The 21,348-nt window shown below is 50.9% G+C and overlaps 9 protein-coding genes across 9 annotated transcripts; 4 read left to right on the forward strand and 5 right to left on the reverse strand.

Annotated features, from left to right (window-relative positions):
- Positions 1–691: 691 nt before the first annotated feature.
- Positions 692–2,216, reverse strand: An18g04220 (uncharacterized protein; the record flags this gene model as incomplete). The annotated part of the gene is made up of 5 exons (XM_001398843.3): positions 692–1,255; positions 1,313–1,558; positions 1,749–1,825; positions 1,949–1,970; positions 2,166–2,216. The coding sequence occupies 5 exons, from the start codon at positions 2,214–2,216 to the stop codon at positions 692–694; spliced, it is 960 nt and encodes a 319-aa protein (XP_001398880.1).
- Positions 2,217–4,635: 2,419 nt separating this feature from the next.
- Positions 4,636–6,526, reverse strand: An18g04230 (uncharacterized protein; the record flags this gene model as incomplete). The annotated part of the gene is made up of 2 exons (XM_001398844.3): positions 4,636–6,293; positions 6,355–6,526. 2 exons carry the CDS (start codon positions 6,524–6,526, stop codon positions 4,636–4,638), a joined length of 1,830 nt encoding a protein of 609 aa, XP_001398881.1.
- A 435-nt stretch (positions 6,527–6,961) lies between these two features.
- Positions 6,962–11,259, forward strand: An18g04240 (uncharacterized protein; the record flags this gene model as incomplete). Its single annotated transcript, XM_059745757.1, has 7 exons — positions 6,962–7,017; positions 7,088–7,451; positions 7,508–9,980; positions 10,029–10,115; positions 10,168–10,389; positions 10,440–10,978; positions 11,023–11,259. The coding sequence occupies 7 exons, from the start codon at positions 6,962–6,964 to the stop codon at positions 11,257–11,259; spliced, it is 3,978 nt and encodes a 1,325-aa protein (XP_059602919.1).
- Positions 11,260–11,511: 252 nt separating this feature from the next.
- On the reverse strand, positions 11,512–12,368 carry An18g04250 (uncharacterized protein; the record flags this gene model as incomplete). Its single annotated transcript, XM_059745758.1, has 2 exons — positions 11,512–11,753; positions 11,831–12,368. The coding sequence occupies 2 exons, from the start codon at positions 12,366–12,368 to the stop codon at positions 11,512–11,514; spliced, it is 780 nt and encodes a 259-aa protein (XP_059602920.1).
- Positions 12,369–13,058: 690 nt separating this feature from the next.
- Positions 13,059–14,231, forward strand: An18g04260 (uncharacterized protein; the record flags this gene model as incomplete). Its single annotated transcript, XM_001398847.3, has 2 exons — positions 13,059–13,099; positions 13,166–14,231. The coding sequence occupies 2 exons, from the start codon at positions 13,059–13,061 to the stop codon at positions 14,229–14,231; spliced, it is 1,107 nt and encodes a 368-aa protein (XP_001398884.3).
- Positions 14,232–14,411: 180 nt separating this feature from the next.
- An18g04270 (uncharacterized protein) lies at positions 14,412–15,108 on the reverse strand (the record flags this gene model as incomplete). The annotated part of the gene is made up of 3 exons (XM_001398848.3): positions 14,412–14,566; positions 14,669–14,771; positions 14,992–15,108. 3 exons carry the CDS (start codon positions 15,106–15,108, stop codon positions 14,412–14,414), a joined length of 375 nt encoding a protein of 124 aa, XP_001398885.1.
- A 1,373-nt stretch (positions 15,109–16,481) lies between these two features.
- On the forward strand, positions 16,482–17,627 carry An18g04280 (uncharacterized protein; the record flags this gene model as incomplete). The annotated part of the gene is made up of 3 exons (XM_001398849.3): positions 16,482–16,626; positions 16,878–16,921; positions 17,013–17,627. The coding sequence occupies 3 exons, from the start codon at positions 16,482–16,484 to the stop codon at positions 17,625–17,627; spliced, it is 804 nt and encodes a 267-aa protein (XP_001398886.3).
- Positions 17,628–17,687: 60 nt separating this feature from the next.
- On the reverse strand, positions 17,688–18,810 carry An18g04290 (uncharacterized protein; the record flags this gene model as incomplete). The annotated part of the gene is made up of 3 exons (XM_059745759.1): positions 17,688–18,047; positions 18,166–18,621; positions 18,712–18,810. 3 exons carry the CDS (start codon positions 18,808–18,810, stop codon positions 17,688–17,690), a joined length of 915 nt encoding a protein of 304 aa, XP_059602921.1.
- A 1,696-nt stretch (positions 18,811–20,506) lies between these two features.
- On the forward strand, positions 20,507–20,892 carry An18g04295 (hypothetical protein; the record flags this gene model as incomplete). The annotated part of the gene is made up of 3 exons (XM_059745760.1): positions 20,507–20,518; positions 20,647–20,787; positions 20,875–20,892. The coding sequence occupies 3 exons, from the start codon at positions 20,507–20,509 to the stop codon at positions 20,890–20,892; spliced, it is 171 nt and encodes a 56-aa protein (XP_059602922.1).
- Positions 20,893–21,348: the final 456 nt, after the last annotated feature.

The raw sequence follows: 21,348 nt of genomic DNA on the forward strand, positions 1-21,348 counted from the left end.
GGCACTTGGGTGTCCAGGGAGCCGGTTGTTTGAGGTGGGAGGTCGCTGGGTTCTGCGGTGGCGTAGATGGGAGAGTATGCTGGGGCGGTTGCAGTCGCGGAGGTGGTTGCGGGTTGGACAGCATCTTGTTCTGGCTGGGGCTCTGGTTCTGGTTCGGAGTCGGCGGCAGCGGTGGCTGGGGTGGAGGTCCGGGGAGGGACCTCATCTGGGGAAGAAGCACTGGTCATTTTAAAGATGAGTGAATTGGGTGAATGGGATGAATGTATCAAGAGAAGGGTGTGAAGCTACAGAACTAATGAAATGGGAACTGGACCGACGTCATGGAAGCTATGCTGCACGTGATGTTTGCCATTGGGTCAGGTGACCGAGAGGCTGAAAATTTTCACTACAACTATGGCATCTACTTTACGGGACTGAAAAGTGATCAAGACCCCAAGGAGACATACTAGATTTCGAAACCAAGGTGGAGAAAGTACAGTTGGAAGAAAAAAAGAAATAAGCTTGCGGGCAGTAAAATACAACTGGTACAAGAGGAAATATCACACGATTCTATGCTCAAGATTATTGATATCACTCTTGACGCATATTTCTATCCTCCGCAGCACCTCCAGCATCTGGTAGTTACACCAAGACACCGGCAACCCCATTTCCCCGATATCATGACTGAAACAGCTTGAAGTTAATCAAGCGCTTAGCCAGAGCCACCCTTGTACTTCTTGCCGAAGAGGATGAGCTGGACCTGGTCGTAGATAGACAGGACACCAGCACCGGCAACACCACGGAGGATGTTAGCACCGGCACCCTTGAAGAGAGACTTGACACCCTCCTTGGCGACGATCTGGCGAGCAGCATCCATGGAGGACTTGTACTTGACGGCCTCACCGGAGGTCATCATCATACGACGACGGATGGTGTCCAGAGGGTAAGAAGCGATACCAGCACCAGTGGTGACAGTCCAGCCGAGCAGGAAAGAAGCAAGGAAGTTACCCTCGAGAGGACCAACCAGAACAACGGGCTTGATGGAGTCGTACATGCCGAAGTACAGACCACGGTAGACAACAATACCAGCAACAGAGGGACCGAAACCACGGTAGAGACCGGCAATACCGTCGGAGGCGAGGGTCTTCTTGTAGACGTCAACGAGACCGTTGAACTGACGGTCACCACCGCCCTTGGCGGACTTGGCGTCGTTGGCAAGACGGGTACGGGCGTAGTCGAGGGAGTAGACGAAGAGGAGGGAAGTGGCACCAGCAGCCTGAACCGATTGTTAGCGGGATCGCTCGAGTATCAAACTGGATATAGGGATACATACACCACCGGAGGCAAGGTTACCCATCATCCACTTGGTGTATCCATCACGCTCCTTCTTGTAGGAGAACATGGACTTGTAGGTGTCACGGAAGGCGAAGTTAAGAGCCTGGGTGGGGAAGTAACGGATAACGTTGGCAGTGTTACCACGCCACAGGGAAACAACACCCTCGGAGGCAGCGGTACGACGGAAGCAGTCCATGATACCGTTGTACTTGCGGTCGAGACGACCAGCGCGAAGCATCTCATCCTGAAGGACAATCGTATTAGCATCTGTTTGGGCCGATCTCACGTCCCGACTGTCCGGAGTGAAAATTTTTGCGCCCGGCTGAATTGGCAATCTTCGGTCGGAGCAATGTCGTTTCGAAGACGCAACCGCAGATCGTGCAAAGTATTTTCGTTCCGCCAGTGCAAGACATTGGTGTTGAGGCTTAACCAACCTGGTTCTGGATGAGGAGCTTGATACGCTCGATGGGGGCGGCAGCAGTCTTGGAGACGGCAGCGGAGACACCACCCACTGTACCAGTAGTTAGTATCAATTTCAAATCAACATCGCACAATTCGTGTTGCTCGTTGGGATGGGAATTGATCGATCGTAGTGCAATGATCGATCATTCGGGGCGAGCCGGAATGCACATACTCAGGAAGTCGACGACGAATCCCTGTGAAAAAATTTTCATTAGCCACCTAGTCCAGCAACAACACCATTGAGCCCGGCCAAATCGTCAGACTGTCGAGTCTCCAAGGAGCGTAGTACTCGATCTTTGATATTCAAGACCAATTTGAACCGATTCCGTCGAGAGCGCGACATCCGACAACCTGGCCTCTCAGCTCGTAGGGGACAAGTAGGAACTTACGGGCATGCCGAAGACGGTCTTGTCGGCCTGGTTAACATCACCCTTGGCCATTTTGACGGCTGTGATGAACGAAAACTAAGGAAAGAAAGAGAGGAGATGGATGATAGTGCCAGTCAAACAGGACACTTCAAAGGGGATGGAAAGAAAAGAAGAGAGAAGGGAAGGGAGGGAAGAAAAAATAGCGAGCGAAGGGCTCTTGTAAGCGGGAAGAAGCGAGCGGAGACGCTAGGACGCTCTTGGGTTTTTCGCTGGCCTGAATTTGCAGTGGCAGCGGCGGCGATGGGCGTCCCGGCCCAGTTTCCATTGGCCGGATTGGTTGGCCCGGTACGGAGTAGGGAGGTCCTTCCCATTGTTAGGGGGAACGAAAAAAAACATAGCCAGGAAAAGAAAAAAAAATTTGCAAAAAAAAAACCTGGACCCGGCGCTAATGCTGGCCCAGGCAACGAAGAGCCGATATCTCCCGATCGCGCCAGTAACCAACTCCGACCGCTGACATTATTGGGAAATACCCTTTGATACTATGAGTGAATTTCTGGTCAAAGAGAACGAAGGCACTCTCATCTTCGTCCTTTATTATAGTGGTTATGGCTACTGGTGATACTTTGGAATATCATTTCGATAGCCTCTGAAACGGCATGTAGCTCTCGCTATTTTCCTGTCTTTTTCATCCCTTCCGTAGTCTACCGATCGGTGTACTCGCAATCACCGCTCGGCCCTTTGCTGATTGACCTACAGGCCATAATTTACATGTTTGGGCCCTTTCTCCGTAATTCGGCTTCGTAAGATATCCATTCCTCTCCCATTTCCCCGTCTTGACCGAACCAAAGCGTTTTCTTGGAGTCCACACCTTCGCGCTCCATCCATGGGGAACCGCCCCTTCTTTCCATCTGGTCCCGGATATCCGATGGCAAAACGCTTGCCTCTCAGCCTCCTACTGTGTACTTGACTTACTCGTGCACAACGACAATTGCAAGACCGAAATTGTAAATTTGCATCGGCCTCCTGTGTAGAAATTGTTTGAAGACAACTCACAAAACTCAGTTACTTAAATATCTACGCTACTACTTATCTATCTGCAGCATCCAAACGGAGTCCACGGTTTCTGGGCCTTCATACGCGCCACCGGGACTGATCAGGTGCGTGCGGCGTCTTTCGGCTGACATGCCGCGATTTCCCCGTTTTTCTTGCTCCGGGCGGAAGTTCTCAGGTACGGAGAGAGAGCGAGAGAGAGAGACAGAAGGGGGCGGCCAAGGGAGCGATCGCAAACACGGGCAACGTCGGTAATATGAAGTATCCCATAGGTTGGTCTCTATCATACTCTCTCCGGTTAAATATCAGTCGCTATTGTCCAAGCTTAGTTTTTCTACGGAGTACACTACATGGCTATGCTGCATTTCGTAGGCAAGGGCACAGCAGTAGCATATGCTTGTTCCTAGAGGTTATATACCTCAGACCGTACTCCTTTTTATCCCTCATCCTAGTGTCCGAAGATCGCAGGTAGTAGTCTTATGTGCGTGCTAAGGGGTAATTGATTCAATTATCACCACTCTTCATGTTCTGAATAGCCACGCTATATCAGTAGATACAAGAGATATACACGCGACCAGTGTATCTGTCCGATCCAGATATTCTTCCACACTTTTCAGGTGCCGGCATCATATTTTCGTATGCAGCCAAAGAAGACACGAGACCTACATTACCCAAACAGGAATTGTTCCAGCCGGGACCCACTGTTTCTGCTCGAATGTGACTAGTTTCATTTTCCACCTTGGTCCTCCTCTTTCTGTCTTTCGATTTTCTTCTTCCTTTCCTCCTTTTTTTTCAATTTTTATTTTTAATTCTTGATCTTTTTGTTTGTTCGACGGGGCGGGCAAACCTGACAAACTCTTTCCTTTTCGTCCGGGACCCACCCGCTAAAAAACATGGGGATACCACCTTTCATCTACGCCTGTTGTGCCAGCAACGGTAGGTTCGGGTGTGGTTTAGGTGTCTTGGGTGTGGTCAAAATTGGGATTTGTAGCATGTTGATTGGGTTAAAGTTGTTGGAAATTTCACGATTCATTATTTTTGCCGTTTCTGAAGGCCAGTTGCTACTGTAGTGGTTCATCAGTACTCCTATGTATCCTGATCCGTGTTTAGAATGGTTCGGTTCTCGCAGAATATATAGCTTCAGCAAAATAATACCCATAAGTACACATTATATCCAGCATCACATATCTTGACATGAGTACTAGAGCACCTTGGTTATACTAGAGTATTGGCACAAAGGTCAACCAACTGTTGTCCCTAGTTGAATTCAATAAAACTCTTTGCTATGCAGTAGGTAAATATATTTGTAACTTTTGACCAGCTTATCTACCAACGGCGTAGACAGCTTTCATTACCGATACGCCGTTATTGAACAATGAACAATACTGTCTAGTATATCATAAAATTCCCAGATGCATGTACAGTAAGAAGCACCCCAGGTTCAGTTCTTCTTGTTTCTCTTTCTCCTCTTCTTCTTGGGTTCACCTTCACGAATATCAACCTTACCGGCATCCTCCTTGTCCGGCGTAGGTGCCCGTGGCGCCTCCGAGGGAACCCTGGGGCCTTCTTCGTCACCAAAGGTGTCCTTGCGCCACTGCCTTAGGCGGGCCTTCTTGCCCAGCTTCCTCTGATCCCGGCTCTTCTTCTCAGGGTCACGGAACGAAGCAAGCTTTTTCAAGCCCGCAAACTGGTTCAAATGGGTGTCGTCGGCCATGAGGATATCTCGTGCAGTCAATCCAAAACTCTGAGGCGAGGTCTCACGGTAGCGGAACCCAGTAGCATTCTTCCTGGTCGCACCCGGAAGAAGGCTGATATCAAGATCCAAGTTGCGATCCACGGCCTCCTGAATACGAAGTCGGTCTTTGCGCGCTTCACGCTTCTGGTCTCGTCTCTCCTGCGCCTTGCTCTTCTTGTTACTTTCCTCTTCATCATCCTCCATCTCGACATCAGAACCATCCACGGCGGGCTTCTCCTCTTCCTCGAAGTCGGGCACGAGATCCTTGATATCAATATCATCATCCCACGTAGGCTTCTTCAGACGCTTCTTCTTTCCTGACTCGTCACCGCTTCCTTCCTTATCGCCCTCCGCGTAGTAATCTTCACCAAAACGCTTCTGCATCTCCTCCTCCCAGTTCTTGTCATCCCAGGCAGCGTCCAAGAAGCTGACCCAATCTTCGTCAGTCAGCTCATTTGCACGAATGCCGGCAACTTCCTTGATCTGATTGACCTTCTCTTGAAGTTCTTCCATCTTGAGCTTCCGCAGGCGGTTCTTTTCCGTCTCGCGCTGCTTCTTCTCCTCTTCCATCTGCTGCCTCTCCGCATCTCTGCGTTTCTTTCGGCTGCTCTTTTCTTCTCTGCGAACCGACTGCTTGTTGGTTGTGTCACGAGAGTGAGTGATTAAGGTAGCGTTGATTTTGCTGGGATCTTCGAAGCGGAAGTTGTATGCCTCTTCGAATGCCTCTGCCCGTTGATCTTCCTCTTCGTCATCAGACTCGAACGGTTGAAGTTCCGATCTACCAGCAGGTATCCACGCTCTTGCCGACATGAAGTTTGAAAGGAAGGTTTCCGGGTCCTTGTCCGCATTCTCAACATCCAGATTGACATCCTTCTTGGCCGCCGGAAGAGGTTCAGGCGCCGATTTGGCAACAAGGAAGTCATCTTCGTCGTCCTCACCATCATCACCTTTACCGGCAGCGGCGTGCATTTCACGGACAACCGCATCCTTCAATTCCTCCTGCTCTTGAGCGTAGGTCTTCGGCGCCTCAGATGCGTCCTCATCTGCCAAATTGGCGCCACTCAACAAATTCTCACGATGGTAGTCACGAAGGGTCATAGGCTTTTCTTTCTTTTCAGAGCTTTCGGGTTTCGCCTCCTCGTCGGTCCCGGTGTAGAAAGTGGCATTGCTATCGTACACCCGAGGGTCCTTTGATCTGATCGCGTTCAGCGTGGCCATAATCTCGGCATCCAGGGCGGCGGTGGCTAATTCTCCATCCTCGTCCTCTTCTTCAGAGGTAGAATCATCCTCCGAGTCGCCGGACTCATCTTCACCATCGCGATCACGACGTTTGCCAAGCACAGATTTTCCGTATTTAGACTCCACTATTGTAGAACAGAGATTAGTTTCTCCTCGCATGCAGATTGTAGATGCATAGGAACTTACATTGCTGCTTTTCTTCTCTCTTCTTGTTGTATTCGAAGCGGCGCGCATACTCTTCGTTGATCTTGAATGTAACGTCCTCGTTGGTGATGGGAACTCCGCCGGACTCGTCTCCTGAGTCGCTGGAGCTGTCGTCATCGAGCAGCTTGCGCGACCTCTTGGCTGGGGGCTCCATTTCGAAATAACAGACACAGCTGTCGGGAGACCACTAGTATGTGAAAGCGATCGATGAAGGAGGTTATCTCCGACCAAATGCGCCTCCCAAAAGAAAATAATAGCGGTTGCCGGCAGAAAAAAAAGTCGGCGGGGCTCACCGCCCTACAGGGCCCTTTGTTGCCTGGGGACCCAAGGCCGTCAAAGCGAACCACTGACGTAGCCAATTAGATCATGCGCGGGCCTGTATCCGCCGATGGCTCGAGCAAGAGGCGCTGTGTCTCCTAGTAAGCTTCCTCCACTAACCATGCTACTTTCCCACCTTCACCTGTATCCCTGAGTTTTTCGGATGCTTCATATCTGTTATCATTCTTTGACTTGACTAGGGGCCTCATTGCTGCCTTGTCTTGCCGCTACTTTTGCTCGCATCAAGTGTATGGCTGGTGACATACACTAGATGTCGACTCAGCCGCAGATCCCATTACCCCAGGTCGGGAAGCTCGTCAGCGTCGTGTAAGTCCTCTGAATCAGCTGTGCTTCTCTGAATCGCTTCATAGGTTCCTTTCTAACTGTTCCGGTGAAGTCCAGTTGGTCTAAAGGAGGCTGCTCTCGACTCGCCCACATTCCGAGCCACCACCCTTCACTTCTCCGACCAGATCGAATTCCTTGAAAGATGGCTCGACGGCTATGCGAGGGCCGCTTCCAAGCTCTCCTCAGAGCTTGCAGCAATGGAAAGCGCGGCGAACATCTTCCTGTCTTATTCTACGAACCCCCTACTGGTCTCCGAAGCTGTCCTTGATCATGATTACACGCTGCAGTCGATGAGGAGGTGTGGGGACAGCACCAGAGATATGTGGAATGGACTGATATCTACTGTCAAAAAGATGGAAAATCTCATTGCTGAGCCAATCCGGGCCTTCATGCATGAAGATTTGCGGACTTTCAAGGTACTTGACTGGTTGCCCCTGAAATCCACGCGGATCTGGCTCTTACCCCGCTATAGGAGATCCGTCGCAACCTCGAGCAGACACAGAAACAATACGACTACCTGTTGGCCCGATACTCATCGCAATCGAAGTCAAAGGAGCCTTCTTCATTAAGGGAAGATGCTTTTCAACTCCATGAAGCTCGCAAAGCTTACCTCAAAGCGTCAATGGACTACTCGATACAGGCCCCCCAATTGCGCAACTCGCTCGACCGACTGCTAGTCCGGGTTTCTTATGATCAGTGGCGGGAGCTTAAGATATTCCACAACAGCAATGGTGCGGCATTCGCGAAATGGGGTCAAGAGATGGACCGCATCAAAGGCTGGGCTCACGAAATGGAAGGGGGTGAGCGATCTTCCAAGCGGGAGCTTTTGAATTCGAGGAAGCAGATCGAAGAAGCAGCAGAGAATGCAGCTAGGCCATCTCGAGAACTAGAAGATTACTCTTTGTCCACTGTTCCCTACCTCGGCTCTCGGCCCCTGTCGACAACCAGCATGAGCAAGGAGGCTAGACCTGAGAAGCAAGGATGGGTTTTCTTGCGGACTCTTTCTGGGAAGCCTACCCGGACTATCTGGGTTAGACGATGGGCATTCTTGAAGCACGGTATTTTCGGCTGCCTTGTTCAGGGCTCGCGAACAGGTGGCGTTGAAGAGAGCGAACGGATAGGCGTTCTTCTCTGCAGTGTTCGGGCTGCCTTTCAAGAAGAGCGCAGGTTTTGCTTCGAAGTCAAAACGAAGAGTAATACTGTCATGCTTCAGGCTGAGACTCAGAAAGAACTCATGGATTGGATTGCTGCCTTCGAGGCCGCCAAGCGAAAGGCTTTGGAGAACCCGGCTAGCACTGATCTCTCAGTGTCCGGCAAAGTTACTGTTCAGGATCCTGCTTTCGCAATCTCTCAGCCCCCAGCTCCCGAGTTTGCTGCCGATCCTTCTGATTCGCTCACTCCCCGTGTCAGTGACGAGCAGAGCTCTGCAGATCGCAGCGGGATGCTTGCCCTACCTGAAAGAGACCCTTCCGCCATGAGGAACAGTAGTGATCTCAGCAGTTATAGGAGGTTGACGACGCTGGATTCCGAAAGCTCCGCACGCGAACACGCATCGCGTATAATGCAGAAGCTGGACCTTCACCGCAAATCAAACAATGCAGTGGCGCCATCCACTTCGTTGCCGGGTGCCGGAGGTGGCATAGCAAGCTTGATCTCTGCCAGTCACAGTGCTCTTGGACCAGGCAGCCCTCCTTTACCCCTCGACATTGATGGGACTAGGACTCGTAGCTCGACATTTGGCAACGATTCTCCCTCGACTCTTGCTCCAGGGACCTTGGCCAATCCACCTGCTCCAACAACCATGAGCAAGGCGGCTGTGATCGTAAGCCATGAAAGGGGTATAGGACTGGGGCAAGCCGACAAAACAGGAGGAATGCCGAGTGGCATGATGGCTAATTTGTGGGGTAGTTCAAACTGGGGCTTCATGAATCGGATTGAACGTGAACGCATAGGACTACCTGGCGAGCAGGACTCAGGCCCCTCAGACAAGCCGGCCTCGCCAGCGAATGATCCGTCTAAGCAATTCCTGACAGCCGAAGCTGACACGTCTAGTGGGTCTCCAGGAAATAAGCCGCCGAAGTCTGGGCCACGTCACAGGCAGACGGTGAGCCTTGACGGAGACTCGTCCAAGATGCAGCGGGCATTGCTTGGCGATGCGCACGATTATCCCAGTTACTACCCGCAGCAACTTAAGATTCAGGATGCGCAGTTCCGGCTACTATTTCCTGACATCAAAAAAGATGAACCTCTGGTTATGGTGTTCCGTGCTACCTGGAATCCCAACGATCAGCAAGATTTCCCCGGAAGGGCCTACGTTACGACCCAAAACATCTACTTCTACAGCCACCACTTCGGGCTAGTACTCACGACGTGTATTTCATTGGAGAGTATTAAAGAAGTTACTGCTGCCCCAGGAAGGGACTGCGACTTTTTGTACCTTCATATGATCCCTCCTCCAGGAGACGATACTCCTGGTCGTGGAACGGTTAAGACTTTCCTTGAGCCATTGCGACTTCTTCAACGGCGGCTTAACTTTTTGATTCATAATTCTACTGCCGCCGAGCCACTGGGCCTGGAAGCAACATTCAAGACACTGAACCGGATGGAGAGTGAAGCACTAACGCGGACTCCTAGCCTTGATAGCTGGGAGGATGTGGCTGCTGGAGATGACAATGTTGAAGGAGGGGAAAGTGGCACGGAACCCCCGAAGAAAGATGTTGGTGTCTACATTGATAACGACTTGGACATGCATAAGAAGAATGGAAATGGCAAAAATACTCCCAAGTTCAGACTGCCAACGCAGCCTGTTCAATATGTGCCACAAGGAGATCTTCATTTGGCGGCTGAAAAGGTTTTTGATACAAGTGCTAAAGCGGTTTTCCATATCCTGTTCGGAGACAAGAGCGCCGTCTGGCAGCTTCTCCTTCATCAACGGAGAGCTAAGGGTAAGTCAAGCTCCGGAGCTAAGGCTGGCCCTTGCTAAAGGACTACAGGTATCAAACAAGGGCCTTGGGTCAGACAAGAGTCCAACCACCTAAAACGGGATTTTCATTACGAAATTGAGACGGCTGATGCCCTTGGTACGTTGGGTAACCTAGCATTCCATGTTCGGTTCTCGCTAATTCGGTCTAGGACGTACTCATACCAAGGAAATCCCGGATTATCAGATGATTGACGTCTTGAATGATCATCTCTGCTATGTGATTACAGACAAACGGACACCTTGGCATCTTCCTTTTAAAAGATCTTTCAGGTTGGTCAGCAAGATTGTGATCACATTTGTCGCAAAGGGAAAGTGCAAGCTCTCTATCTATACTAAAGTGGAGTGGCTGTGGTCTCCTTACGGCCTTCAGCGTAAGTCCTTGCCCCTAGGAGAGTTATCAGTGCTTGCTAAGACATCCTAGATATAATTGACAAAAGTGCTACCAATGATCTGGAGCAAGACGCGTTAGATCTCGTTGACCTGGTAGGCGACCAGGTCCGCAGGCTAGGCGCGCATAGTCGAACCAAGAAGGCCATTACGATTTTCGGACACATTGGACGGCAGAGCTTTTCTTCCCAGTTCTCGCCACAGACCGACCTACAATTGAAGCTGCGCAACCCCCGCATTCAGAGGTCCCTGCCAAAGCTCCTCTTTGAGACGTTTGCATCATTGACAGAGAGCATAATCTCTGACCTGATGATGTGGACGTTCGCTTTTCTACGTTGGGTGTGGAAGACCACACATGCGAACAAAGTCATTCTCATCTTGCTATTGTCGAGTATGTTGATCAATGGGTTCTATTCGTCCCGCGATGCGTACGAATGGTGGCATGACAGGACTGTTGGGAACTTCATGGCCCGCATCGGAGTTAGCCCCGACAATGTCATGACCAAAGCTATTTACATGAGAGATATCGATGACGCAATCGCCAATACAACCATTGGCCACGGCAGTGAAAATGTGAGTGATTGCTTCGCGACGTTCCACCAGCAGACCGTACGCAGCCCAGGAAACACAATATCTCTGGGAACATCAGGATTCCGGGACTCCATGACCAGGAGTGCAGCCCGACGAATTCAGCAAACGCGCGAACGGTTGGCTTCATACCGACACGATCTCCTGGTAGCTCTCCGCGTGGTCAACAGCATCGAAAGAGAAGTGATCCAAAGCGAGTGGGAGCGATGGTTGCGACAGGAACTGCGACGCTGTCGCCAAATCCAGATTCTTCTCGGCAAGAATGAAGGAAATGAAGACGTAGACCTCGAGGTGGACCGCTCAGGGCAGAGTGTGTTTGCTGAACTCACCGATGATGTTCAGCAATGGTACGAAACGTACTGCACTAGTTGCCAGGCGGAACACGCCCAAATTGAGGATGAACGTCCCTTAGGTGCGCCATGAGTTGCTCTTTTCTTTCACAACATGGCTGAGGATGCATGGCTGTTTTATCTGTCCCCGTTACTTGCTTGTTCCCCACGATACCCGGCTGCAGTTGCTCATCTGTCCGTTTCGTCGAATGCCTCTGAGAGGTACTTGGTCCGGTTCGTCTCTTGTTGCTGTCTGTCATCCGTGTATATAATTCGATCTTCTTCGGTGTAGAGAGAAATTGGAAGGTATTGCTTGCTTCTTGCTGTACGCTCAGCAGCATATGCCTTCTCTTCGCACCCGTAACCCATGTATAACCCCATTTCCTCTCCCCAATCATATATTAATTCTGTCTCGGCTTCACCGCACCATCCTGCACAACATAATACACCACTGTCCCATCACCCCCCATCCTCCTATCCACCATAGCCAACAACAACCTCTTCCCACCCCACTCCTTCGTAGCCCTCGCCTTCCCCCGATACTCATAATATTCCCTCAACTTCTCCGCCTTCTCACCCCCTCCTTCCAGTACTTCCTCGCTACCCTCGGGCAACGAATCAAACACCCCCGCCAACTTGCGAAGCGTCCATGACTCGCCCTGCACCGTGGGCAGGACGAACATGCGCTCGAGCTCGACGTCGTCTTCGCGCAGTCCGCGCTCCAGCATAAACAGCTGCTCGTCCGGGTGGATGTAGAGGTGGTGCGGGGGGATGCCGGAGATGAGGTAGAGGGGTTGTTCAGGTTCGGTGGTGGATTTGCTGGGGAGGTGGAGGTCGTGGACGCGCAGGGAGGTCCAGAGGTGTTGGTGTTGGAGGTTGTGGAGGATTTGGATTGTGTTTGCGGAGAGGGGGGTGGGTGGTGTTGTGGTTGTGGTGGAGAGGAGGGTTGTGAGGGCGGAGGGGGGAAGGGGTGTTGTTGTTTCAGTCGTTGTTGGATTGAGTGGTTGTTGTTGGGATGGTGGTGCTGGTGGGATTGTGGAAGTCATGGTTGTGGTTGTAGATGGTAGAGTTGAGGCGGAATTGGAGGTGTAGGGGAATGTAGTCTAGAAATTCAGATTGGGTTAGTTTGCTGTATGCGCTTGTGATTATAGTTCAAGAAGGATAGATGAATTAGACCTACCTGCGACTGGTGGATAGACAGGAACTATAGTTCGCGATTGAAGTTCTAGAATTAGATTAAGGGTCGAAAAGTGAGACCGAAGAATGAGACTCGGCGGGGCGGAGGAAAGAAAAAAAGGGCGATCGCGCCGAGATTCCGCGGCGGTTTTGGAGACGCGCAGAAGAACACATGGCATCATCGTTTTCTTTGGTCGACTATAAAGTCGAGTGTCTGCTCCATCAAGGCTTTGTTTGACTGTCTGTCTATTCTCACATACCTTCTTTACACCCGGCAGTGCTTGGCGATCCTGTCCTGATTATACATTTGTCCTTGTTCTCTTTACCGTTCTGCAAATAATCTGGACGAAGTATAAGCGGTGTTTTTTTCGTCGTCGATCATGGCGCGCCAGAAACAAGCTGCGCCTTTGCAACGCGCCACGTCCTCTGAACTGATGCATGTGCCTTCGGAAGATTCACAGTCGCCAGGCAAGAGGATTATTGGGAAATCTTCCGTCGCAAATGGAAGTGCGTCTGGAAAGCAAGCGGCGCAGGAGAATGCGCCGGAGACTCCCGGTTTGATGCAGCTTGCGATCTGTGTTTTGGGAATCTACGCTTCATTGTATGTCTTCCGTTCGTGGTGTCGAGAACTTCCGAAGTCATCAAAATGCTGACTGCGATTTCTTAGTCTGTCCTGGGGCGTGCTTCAAGAAGCCATCACCACAGTGTCCTATCCTACTCATCCTCCGACTGCTGAAGTCCCCGAACCTCCGACAGAGCGCTTCACCTACTCGATTGTCCTGAACACGATCCAGTCGACCTTTGCCGCCATCACCGGCTTCCTGTACCTGTTCTTTTCGACTCCGTCCGGCCAGAAGATCCCCTCTCCCTTCCCAACCAAGAAAATCGTCTTCCCCTTGCTCCTGGTCAGCATCTCTTCGTCTCTCGCATCGCCTTTCGGATATGCCAGTCTCGCGCACATCGATTACCTCACCTTCATCCTCGCCAAATCGTGCAAGCTCCTGCCCGTCATGTTCCTCCACCTGACCATTTTCCGCAAGAGATACCCCTTGTACAAGTACGGTGTCGTTCTCCTGGTCACACTCGGAGTCGCCACATTCACCCTCCACCACCCCGGTACTAGCAAGAAGGTCGCCGCATCAGCCGCTAAGGGCCAGTCGGGCTCGAGCACATGGGGAATCTTCCTCCTCTCCATCAACCTGCTCCTGGACGGCCTCACGAACACCACCCAGGACCACGTCTTCAGCTCTCCGCAGCTGTACACGCGCTTCACCGGGCCGCAAATGATGGTTGCCCAGAATGTCCTCTCGACTGTCCTGACGAGCAGCTACCTGTTGATCATGCCCCATCTGTCATCTACCGGCATTCTGCACAACCTCCTCCCGTTCCCGATTCCCCCATCCACAGAGACGGAGCTGAACTCCGCCATTGGCTTCCTATCCCGTCACCCGGAAGCCCTGAAGAATGTGCTCGGATTCGCTGCCTGCGGAGCCATCGGACAGCTGTTTATCTTCTACACGCTGTCGCGCTTCTCATCCTTGCTTCTGGTCACGGTGACGGTCACGCGCAAGATGCTGACCATGCTCCTGAGTGTGTTCTGGTTCGGCCACTCCCTCTCGGCGGGCCAGTGGTTGGGCGTGGGCCTTGTCTTTGGTGGTATTGGTGCCGAAGCTATTGTTCAACGGCAGGAGAAGGCCGCCAAAGAGCGAGCGAAGGCTGCTAAGAAGCAGTAGGTGATATATACTCGCCTCATGATAGATAGTATTACTTTTCTGCATTATGTACATACATTTTCATTATCAGACTTGATCTGAACTTATAGATCGGTCGATTCATTTCTTCATGCAATATCCATAGCAATCCTAACCTAACCCTAAATATAGTGATTAAAACAGATACTACAGTAATATGATCTACTTCCTCCCCTCAACCATAATAATATGATACCCAAACCCAGTCTTCACATCCACGTACTTGGGGTTCCCCGTCGTACTCGGCTCCAGATCATACGCCGCCTTCTCGAACGTCGCATCCAGACTGCCCCGGGTCTTCCACCCAAGGGAGCCGCCTGTACCAGTTCCCCTAGAATTAGCGCTGACCCAACACATAGCCACTCCGATGGGAAATGGATAAGATATAGAATAGAAGAAGGAAAAGTAAGAAAACATACCCTGCCTAGCCTTATCCTCCGAAAATTCTCTGGCCACTTCGTCGAACTTGGCTCCGTTGCGCAACTTCTCTAGGGCTTCTTCCTTTTTGGAGAATTTCTCGCACTGCCGTTGTTAGTTAACATACCCAGGAATGTGGACTTTTGATATATATATAAGTTCATCATATGTTATCCTCTTTCATTGACAGAGAAATGAATAGGTAGATGGCAGTATAAGAAATACACACCAAAGCTAAAAGATCATCTACAACCACACAACCCAGCACAATAAACGAAAGATAAAGAAGTGGAGAGAGAAAGAGAGAGAGAAAGAGTATACATACAAGAATATGCCTCACGTTAATAGCATTCGCAGGCTTGAGGCCCTTTCCGCCGCCTTTGGAGTTGCTGTCTCCGCCATCCTTGCCTTTCTTGTCGCCGCCTTTGTTCTTGGGTGCCATGGTTTAATATGTTATTATGTACCTTGAGTACAGATAAGGTTGTGCAGGAGGTTCAAAGAGAGGCTATGTATGTGCTTAAGGATGGGGAAGATGGTGTGGTTGGAAGCACGATGTTTGCTGTTGCTGTTTGCATATGAAGCAAAAGATCCCACCCCCGCCTTGATTTATGGTGGGGTGGTGGCCTGAGGCATATATGGAATCTGGTATATCTCCCGATACAACTAGACAGAAGGTTCTCCTCTATACATCTCTTCATATCTAGATTGGAATGCATAACTTGGCCGTTTACATCTATAGTTATATATACTTTATCCCTGAATCATAGATAAATGAACATCTTCCCCGAAAGCAGTCTCTTCCAGACGCCGTTCGAGCTCTCAATATATTAATAAGACGGACTTAACTAGTACCCTCCTCCTGCTTTAATTTCATCTTTGGGACCAGTAGCCAAATATGGCCCCAATGTGAACTTAATCGAGGTCCAGGCTCATATTATGTTGCGCGAAGAGGCCAGGTGTTTATCTATTTGTCGTTGATAGAAGGGGGGATATGTTGACAGATAGATGGAATGACTTGAATCAAAATGATGCAAAAAGCAATCTATGTATGAAACCTCATCAGTCCGTTAAGCTGGTACTCAAGAACAAGGAACCAGCAACATTGAGATATGGCGGCTCCCAAATAGTCCCAGAATGGGCCAATTATTGAGGAAACGATGAAAAACAATAGGGAAGTCCTGCGTCAAACTGTATAGCAGCTTGTGGCGAAGAGCCAAAGCATGGAGTATCTGCATACACCACACCTCCCAGGCTCAGATTCAGTCTTAGCCTTAGCCTGAAGGTATAGTCCTCATGATGAAACGTAGTGTGGGTTTTCAATTCAATTGGAAGTGTATCAGAACAGTTTCAGCTACAGTATCAGCCGAGTATGTTGTTCACTTTAGCAGTCAGTCGCGGAGCTACGTCCTTATGAGTACCATGAAGGCCGGGGTTCCTCAGTTGTGACGATGGATGATTTAAAACAGATCGTGAAGTGATTGATCGATTCAAGCTCATAGTCATGCCAAAGGACCATGTCTTAGTCCGGGGTGGGGAGTTTTCAGGCTACTGGGTTGAACATACTGTTTGCATCATGGTAGAACGAGGGGTTCATCTATATCCATATGGGTATATATATATATTTGTGTATGTTTATGTGATGCTCAGGCATTGTTTATTTTGATGATTGAAGTAACTTTGATCCGGAGTATAGTTGATAGATAAGCTTTTTGTCGAGTCATGAGCTGTCCGCAGATGTCAGGTGAGGGGAAAGTGACTTCTATTCTTATCACCCACACGACTAATTGAACAGTCACTGGGCATCAATCCATTGTGATGGAGTTAACGCTACGGATTACGTACCACAGCTCGGCCAAGTGGGCAGCCATTGCGTCTCATCGTGACGACATGCCATTCATCGGCATCATCACTTCCCTTACCATTCATCCCGTCTGGGTTCCGGGTCTACGCTCAACGCCCGGTAAGTTTCACTACGATCCCCTTCTTTCACCGTGACCGACCACACCCCCCCTGTCTGATCGCCCGGCTTACCGTGTAACCAACTCAACGGACTCGTTCTGATAGATTAATCTCCTCCCAGTCGTCATCCGACCCCCCATTGAACAACAGGGATATTTGCTCCGTGTGCTCCCCGGGATTGACTCCAACAAATGAGAGCCGATCTTGAGACCGCCCGCATCAAATCACTGCCGGACGATGGATTCTACATAGCGGATTTCATCTCGGAGGATGAAGAGGAGTTTCTCCTCCGAAAGGTGAGTGAGTTACCGTGGCTTTACTGTGCAGTGGCCTAAGTTCATTCAGGCCCTGTGGGGATGTTGGGCGCTCATGGACCCCCGGCTATAGATAACGACTGCGCCGTTACCCCGCTGGACTCATCTAGCTCACCGGCGACTTCAAACCTGGCCTTCGGCCCTGACAAAATCGAACGCGCTCATCTCCTCCCCGTTGCCCTCTTGGCTCGTCTCACCCATCATCACCCCTCGCTTCGACTCCTTGGGTCTTTTCGCGGACGCCCCGCACCACGCCCCGAATCATGTTCTGGTAAATGAATACCGCCCGGGACAGGGCATAATGCCGCATGAAGACGGTGCTGCCTACTACCCGCTCGTAGCTACTGTGAGCCTGGGAGCTCCTATCGTGCTAGATCTGTACGAGAGAAGCGAGGATGGCAAAGGGAGCGGACATGGCCGGCGTCCGGTGTATAGGATTTTGCAGGAAAGGCGCAGCCTGCTCGTTACCACGAAGAGTATCTATACCGACTTTCTGCATGGAATTGCAGAGACCACCAGGGATGAAGGGCTTGGCGCAGAATCCATCTGCAACTGGGATTTGTTGCGGGAGCCAGACAGATATGAGTGCGGCTGGCTGGAGAGGGAGACTAGGATAAGCTTGACTTATCGAGATGTGCTCAAAGTTGCCAGTCTCGGGAATACGATGAAGTTCCTCGGCAGTCGGTGACGCGACGCATCCGGGGCTCATGTCTCAGGCCAATTTCCCCGCTGGTCTCATGCTACATAATTAGTAAACCCAAGGGATCATGTTCGATCTTTCCCGCACAGACTCCTCGCCGAATTTTCGCATATACCAATGCCTAGTGTTCGCAGCGGTGACGCCCAAGTTGATAACAACAAATACGAGAGCGGACAACAACGACTTGTTTACGACCTCGCCCTTGGGCGCGCCCAGCAGAGCCAACGAAAGATATATCACACACTCTGCCGTATAATGTGGACATACGATCCTGCGAAAGATGGGGTGAGTGGGCAGGGTATATTTCTTCAAAGAGAAGAGGTAATGGTGGCAGTCGTGTTGGATGCCTGATGCAATCAAGAAAAGAGGAATGCAGACAAAGGTGCGGAGAGAGGGTGCTATTGTAACCTTGAGGTCGTCGAGAATCACTTTATGAGACAGCAGGGCTCCTAGATGCAATCAGTGGGGTTCGGTATTTTAGCCTGTCAGTCAGAGTGGTACCTGCTCCTTCGATCCATAAGGCAACGGATACTGCTAGGTAAAATGCAAGGCCTACGAGCCAGTGAACAAACCACATTCTTGAGGCTGAAGGCTTGGCGAAGGCCTTGCACTCATATAGCCGCCTTGCACCCTGAATGAGCATGAGCGCCCAGCACAAGAAGACTTGGTGTATGGACATGGACTGTTGCATATGTTCCGGACTGATTCTCGTTGCAAAGGCCTGGAACACGGCTCCTTGACACAGAAGCTGCGCAGCCCAGAAGACCGAGGCCAAAACGGAGGCAATGTAGAATTGCGTGAAGTAGCTGTGAGGGACTGTCAAGGCGGCAGCGTAGTCAAGAGCGCGGGCGGCTGGGGAGGAGTCCGAGGACGCCGGGGGCGAGGACTGCGAGGACTGCGAGTCGGCCGTCGAAGTTGTACGAGCGCCATAAGGAATGAAGCGTGAATGAAGCGAATCTGGCAGGATGCTGACGGAGAGTATCTAGTTGGGATATTCTGGGTTTAGTTGATGCAGGGTCACTTTGCAACGTCGTCCGCCTCGAATTTGGGATGGCAACATATCGGTGCATACCGTGCAGGATGCCAAAAGGAAAAAGGCTCGAAGGGCGTCGATGGCGTCAATGTGCGTGGAGGAAAGAGCTGTATCCACCAGGCTGAAGGGGAGCTCCATTGCGACCGGAGTCCGCCGCCAATGCGGAGTAGGACTTTTGCAGCGGAGGGAGAAGAGAGGGGGGGGAGAAGAGAACAGCTAATGGTCACCAGTTCCGCCGGCTCCTAAATTTGGTGACAAGAGTCTAGACAACAGGAGAGAAGCTGGAGAAGATGCGCGAGAGAGAGGCAAAGAGAGCAAGCTGCGCCCCGGGCCGGACGGTATCATGGCACCGGAGGAGGCTCTGGTAATATTACGGTTACAAAGGGTATAGGCTGTCATGATGATGCGACACGTTCAAAAAGCTCGAGATGTGGAGAACAGAAAAACCACCGAAACCACTCCACAGCCAAGGGGATGAGCGAGATGAGCAGTCATAAATCATAAACAGGCGCTCCCCATCCGAGTAGGAATCGGCGTGTGTTTGATCCACCAGGGTCTCGTGAGAAGGAAGCAGCTTGCGAGCTAGACCCGAGACTAAAGCGGCCTCTCATCTCCTGCAATAAACAATCCCTCCCAAATAACCGGGACTTCGGAGGTCCGGAGGGGGGAAGGGAAGAAGGGAGAAGGCGGAGGAGGACTTGGAGGAACTTCAGTTTTCCTCTCCTCCGTCCGGTGTGTTGTTGTGTATGCGTGTGTACTACCCCAGCATACTCGGTATTTAAAATAGGGATCGCTTTGGATCAATCCAACATTCCGGATCACCAGACACTTGACTCTTTCTCTCCTTTACCACAACAACACCACCCCCCCTTTTTGTCCCAAAAGACTCGGTCGATCCATGGATGGGGGGTGAGATAGTAGAAAGTCACCCATGCAACGCCAACCAGAAGGTCGCCCACCATCATTACCACCACAACAGCTACTTACTAGACTACTAACATAACAGCAACAGCAACAGCAACAGCAGCAACAAGAGGAAGGGGGGGCAAAGTGGGGCGATAAGCTGAGAGCAACCTTTGCGATGACTGGTCTCAGCCGAGGGAGAAGAAGGAGATCTGCTGTTGCCCAGTGGGTCGCGCACTTTTTTCGCAGAACCCTTCTAGGCTGAAAACAGCAAGTACCGGGTCGCTCGGCCATCAATAATTGGTCAAACCAGGGGACGAGCTGTGGATGCCTAGCCTGATAGCCTACGCAGCTTCCAAGAGAAATGACCCAATTGCGACGAGGATGGGGGGACTGTCCATCTGCCAATCTGCCACTAAACTGGCACTGACTGCCTTTTGACTGGCTCCCCCCGTCCCGTCACTTTCCTTTTCCTCCTCCCTCCCCTCCTCTCCTCCGTTCCAGAGCCCGAGTTTCAGACGCAGAGTGAGTGAGTGACCTGACCAAAAAAAGTAAAAAAGTGGGCGCTATGCAGCCAGCTCCGGCCGGTGAAAGAGTGAAAACCGAAAGGAAAATAAAAAAAGAAATGATCAGGGATAATCAGTTAGATCTTTTTTCCGCCACATCTTCCCTCGAAAGAGTCAACTGGTCTTGACCGCCCCTCCCCGCCCGCTTTTGGGCCTTCTCGCAGGATACTAACTAACTAGAAACTGTGTGTACTAATCATTTGAGTTTCTGGATCTGGGTCGCGCGAGTCGACGGATTCGACCCTCAGGCAGAACAAGCCAGCAAGGCCAGCAAGGCCAGCAGGCAAAGAGCAGGCTTTCTCCCGGTCGGGTCGCTTCAAGTCGCGGCTGCAGCTGGACTTGTCCGTCGGGGTGGGATTGGATGGATGGCGACTGGCGTCCCCCCCGCTGTACGTAAGGATCAAGGAAGGTAAGTCAAGTCTGGTCAGCAGTAGCTGAACTGGACTGGTCTCCATCCATTCCATCTTTCCAAGGTGTCATAGTTGCAACTAGTACCTGGTTATAGGGTAGATACATCCCGTCTGCGTCTGTATTTTCAGCTTGCGGAAACGGCAATGTTGTAATAATCAACGTTAACCGGCCCTCCACGGGAGTACTGCTCCCTGACTCTGCCTATCACTTACCGTTTCATGGTGTTGGAACAAACGTAAGTCCTTCACTTGGCGGGTCACGAATTGTCACATCCCCAGCTATCTATTGATCGATTTATCAATTTAATCCACACTTTCCATAGGCCACAGTAGCAGCATGAAGCAGCAACAGCATGAACAGCAGGCGACCCCTCAATTCCGCGAAATGATTTCAATACCCTGATTTTCTGTACCGTACTTGGTCAGACTGGGGGACTGACTATCCATGACTAACCAACTAGCGAAAGGCATTCGCTCCGCCGGTGGCCAAATGGCAAGGCCCCCCGGTGGTAAGTTTCCCGGGGCGAATACTATGACCACAATGACCACTATGACCATGACGACTCGAACGATGAACTAATTAACGATCGATTGATTTCTTCTGCTTGCTTGCTGCTGCTGCTGCTGGCTGCGGCGGCGGATGACTCCTAGCAATCATCATTCATCCCTCGGGGTCTTTTCCACCCCAGTGCGTGATTAGTCCAGTAACTACGGGAGCACTAAGTGACTACTACTATTATTACTGTTATCATCATTATTATGATGATTATGCTGTCAAGCTGTTGTTATTGTTGTTG

The sequence above is a fragment of the Aspergillus niger genome (assembly GCF_000002855.4).
Source record: "Aspergillus niger supercontig An18".
NCBI classification, from domain to species: Eukaryota; Fungi; Ascomycota; class Eurotiomycetes; order Eurotiales; family Aspergillaceae; genus Aspergillus; species Aspergillus niger.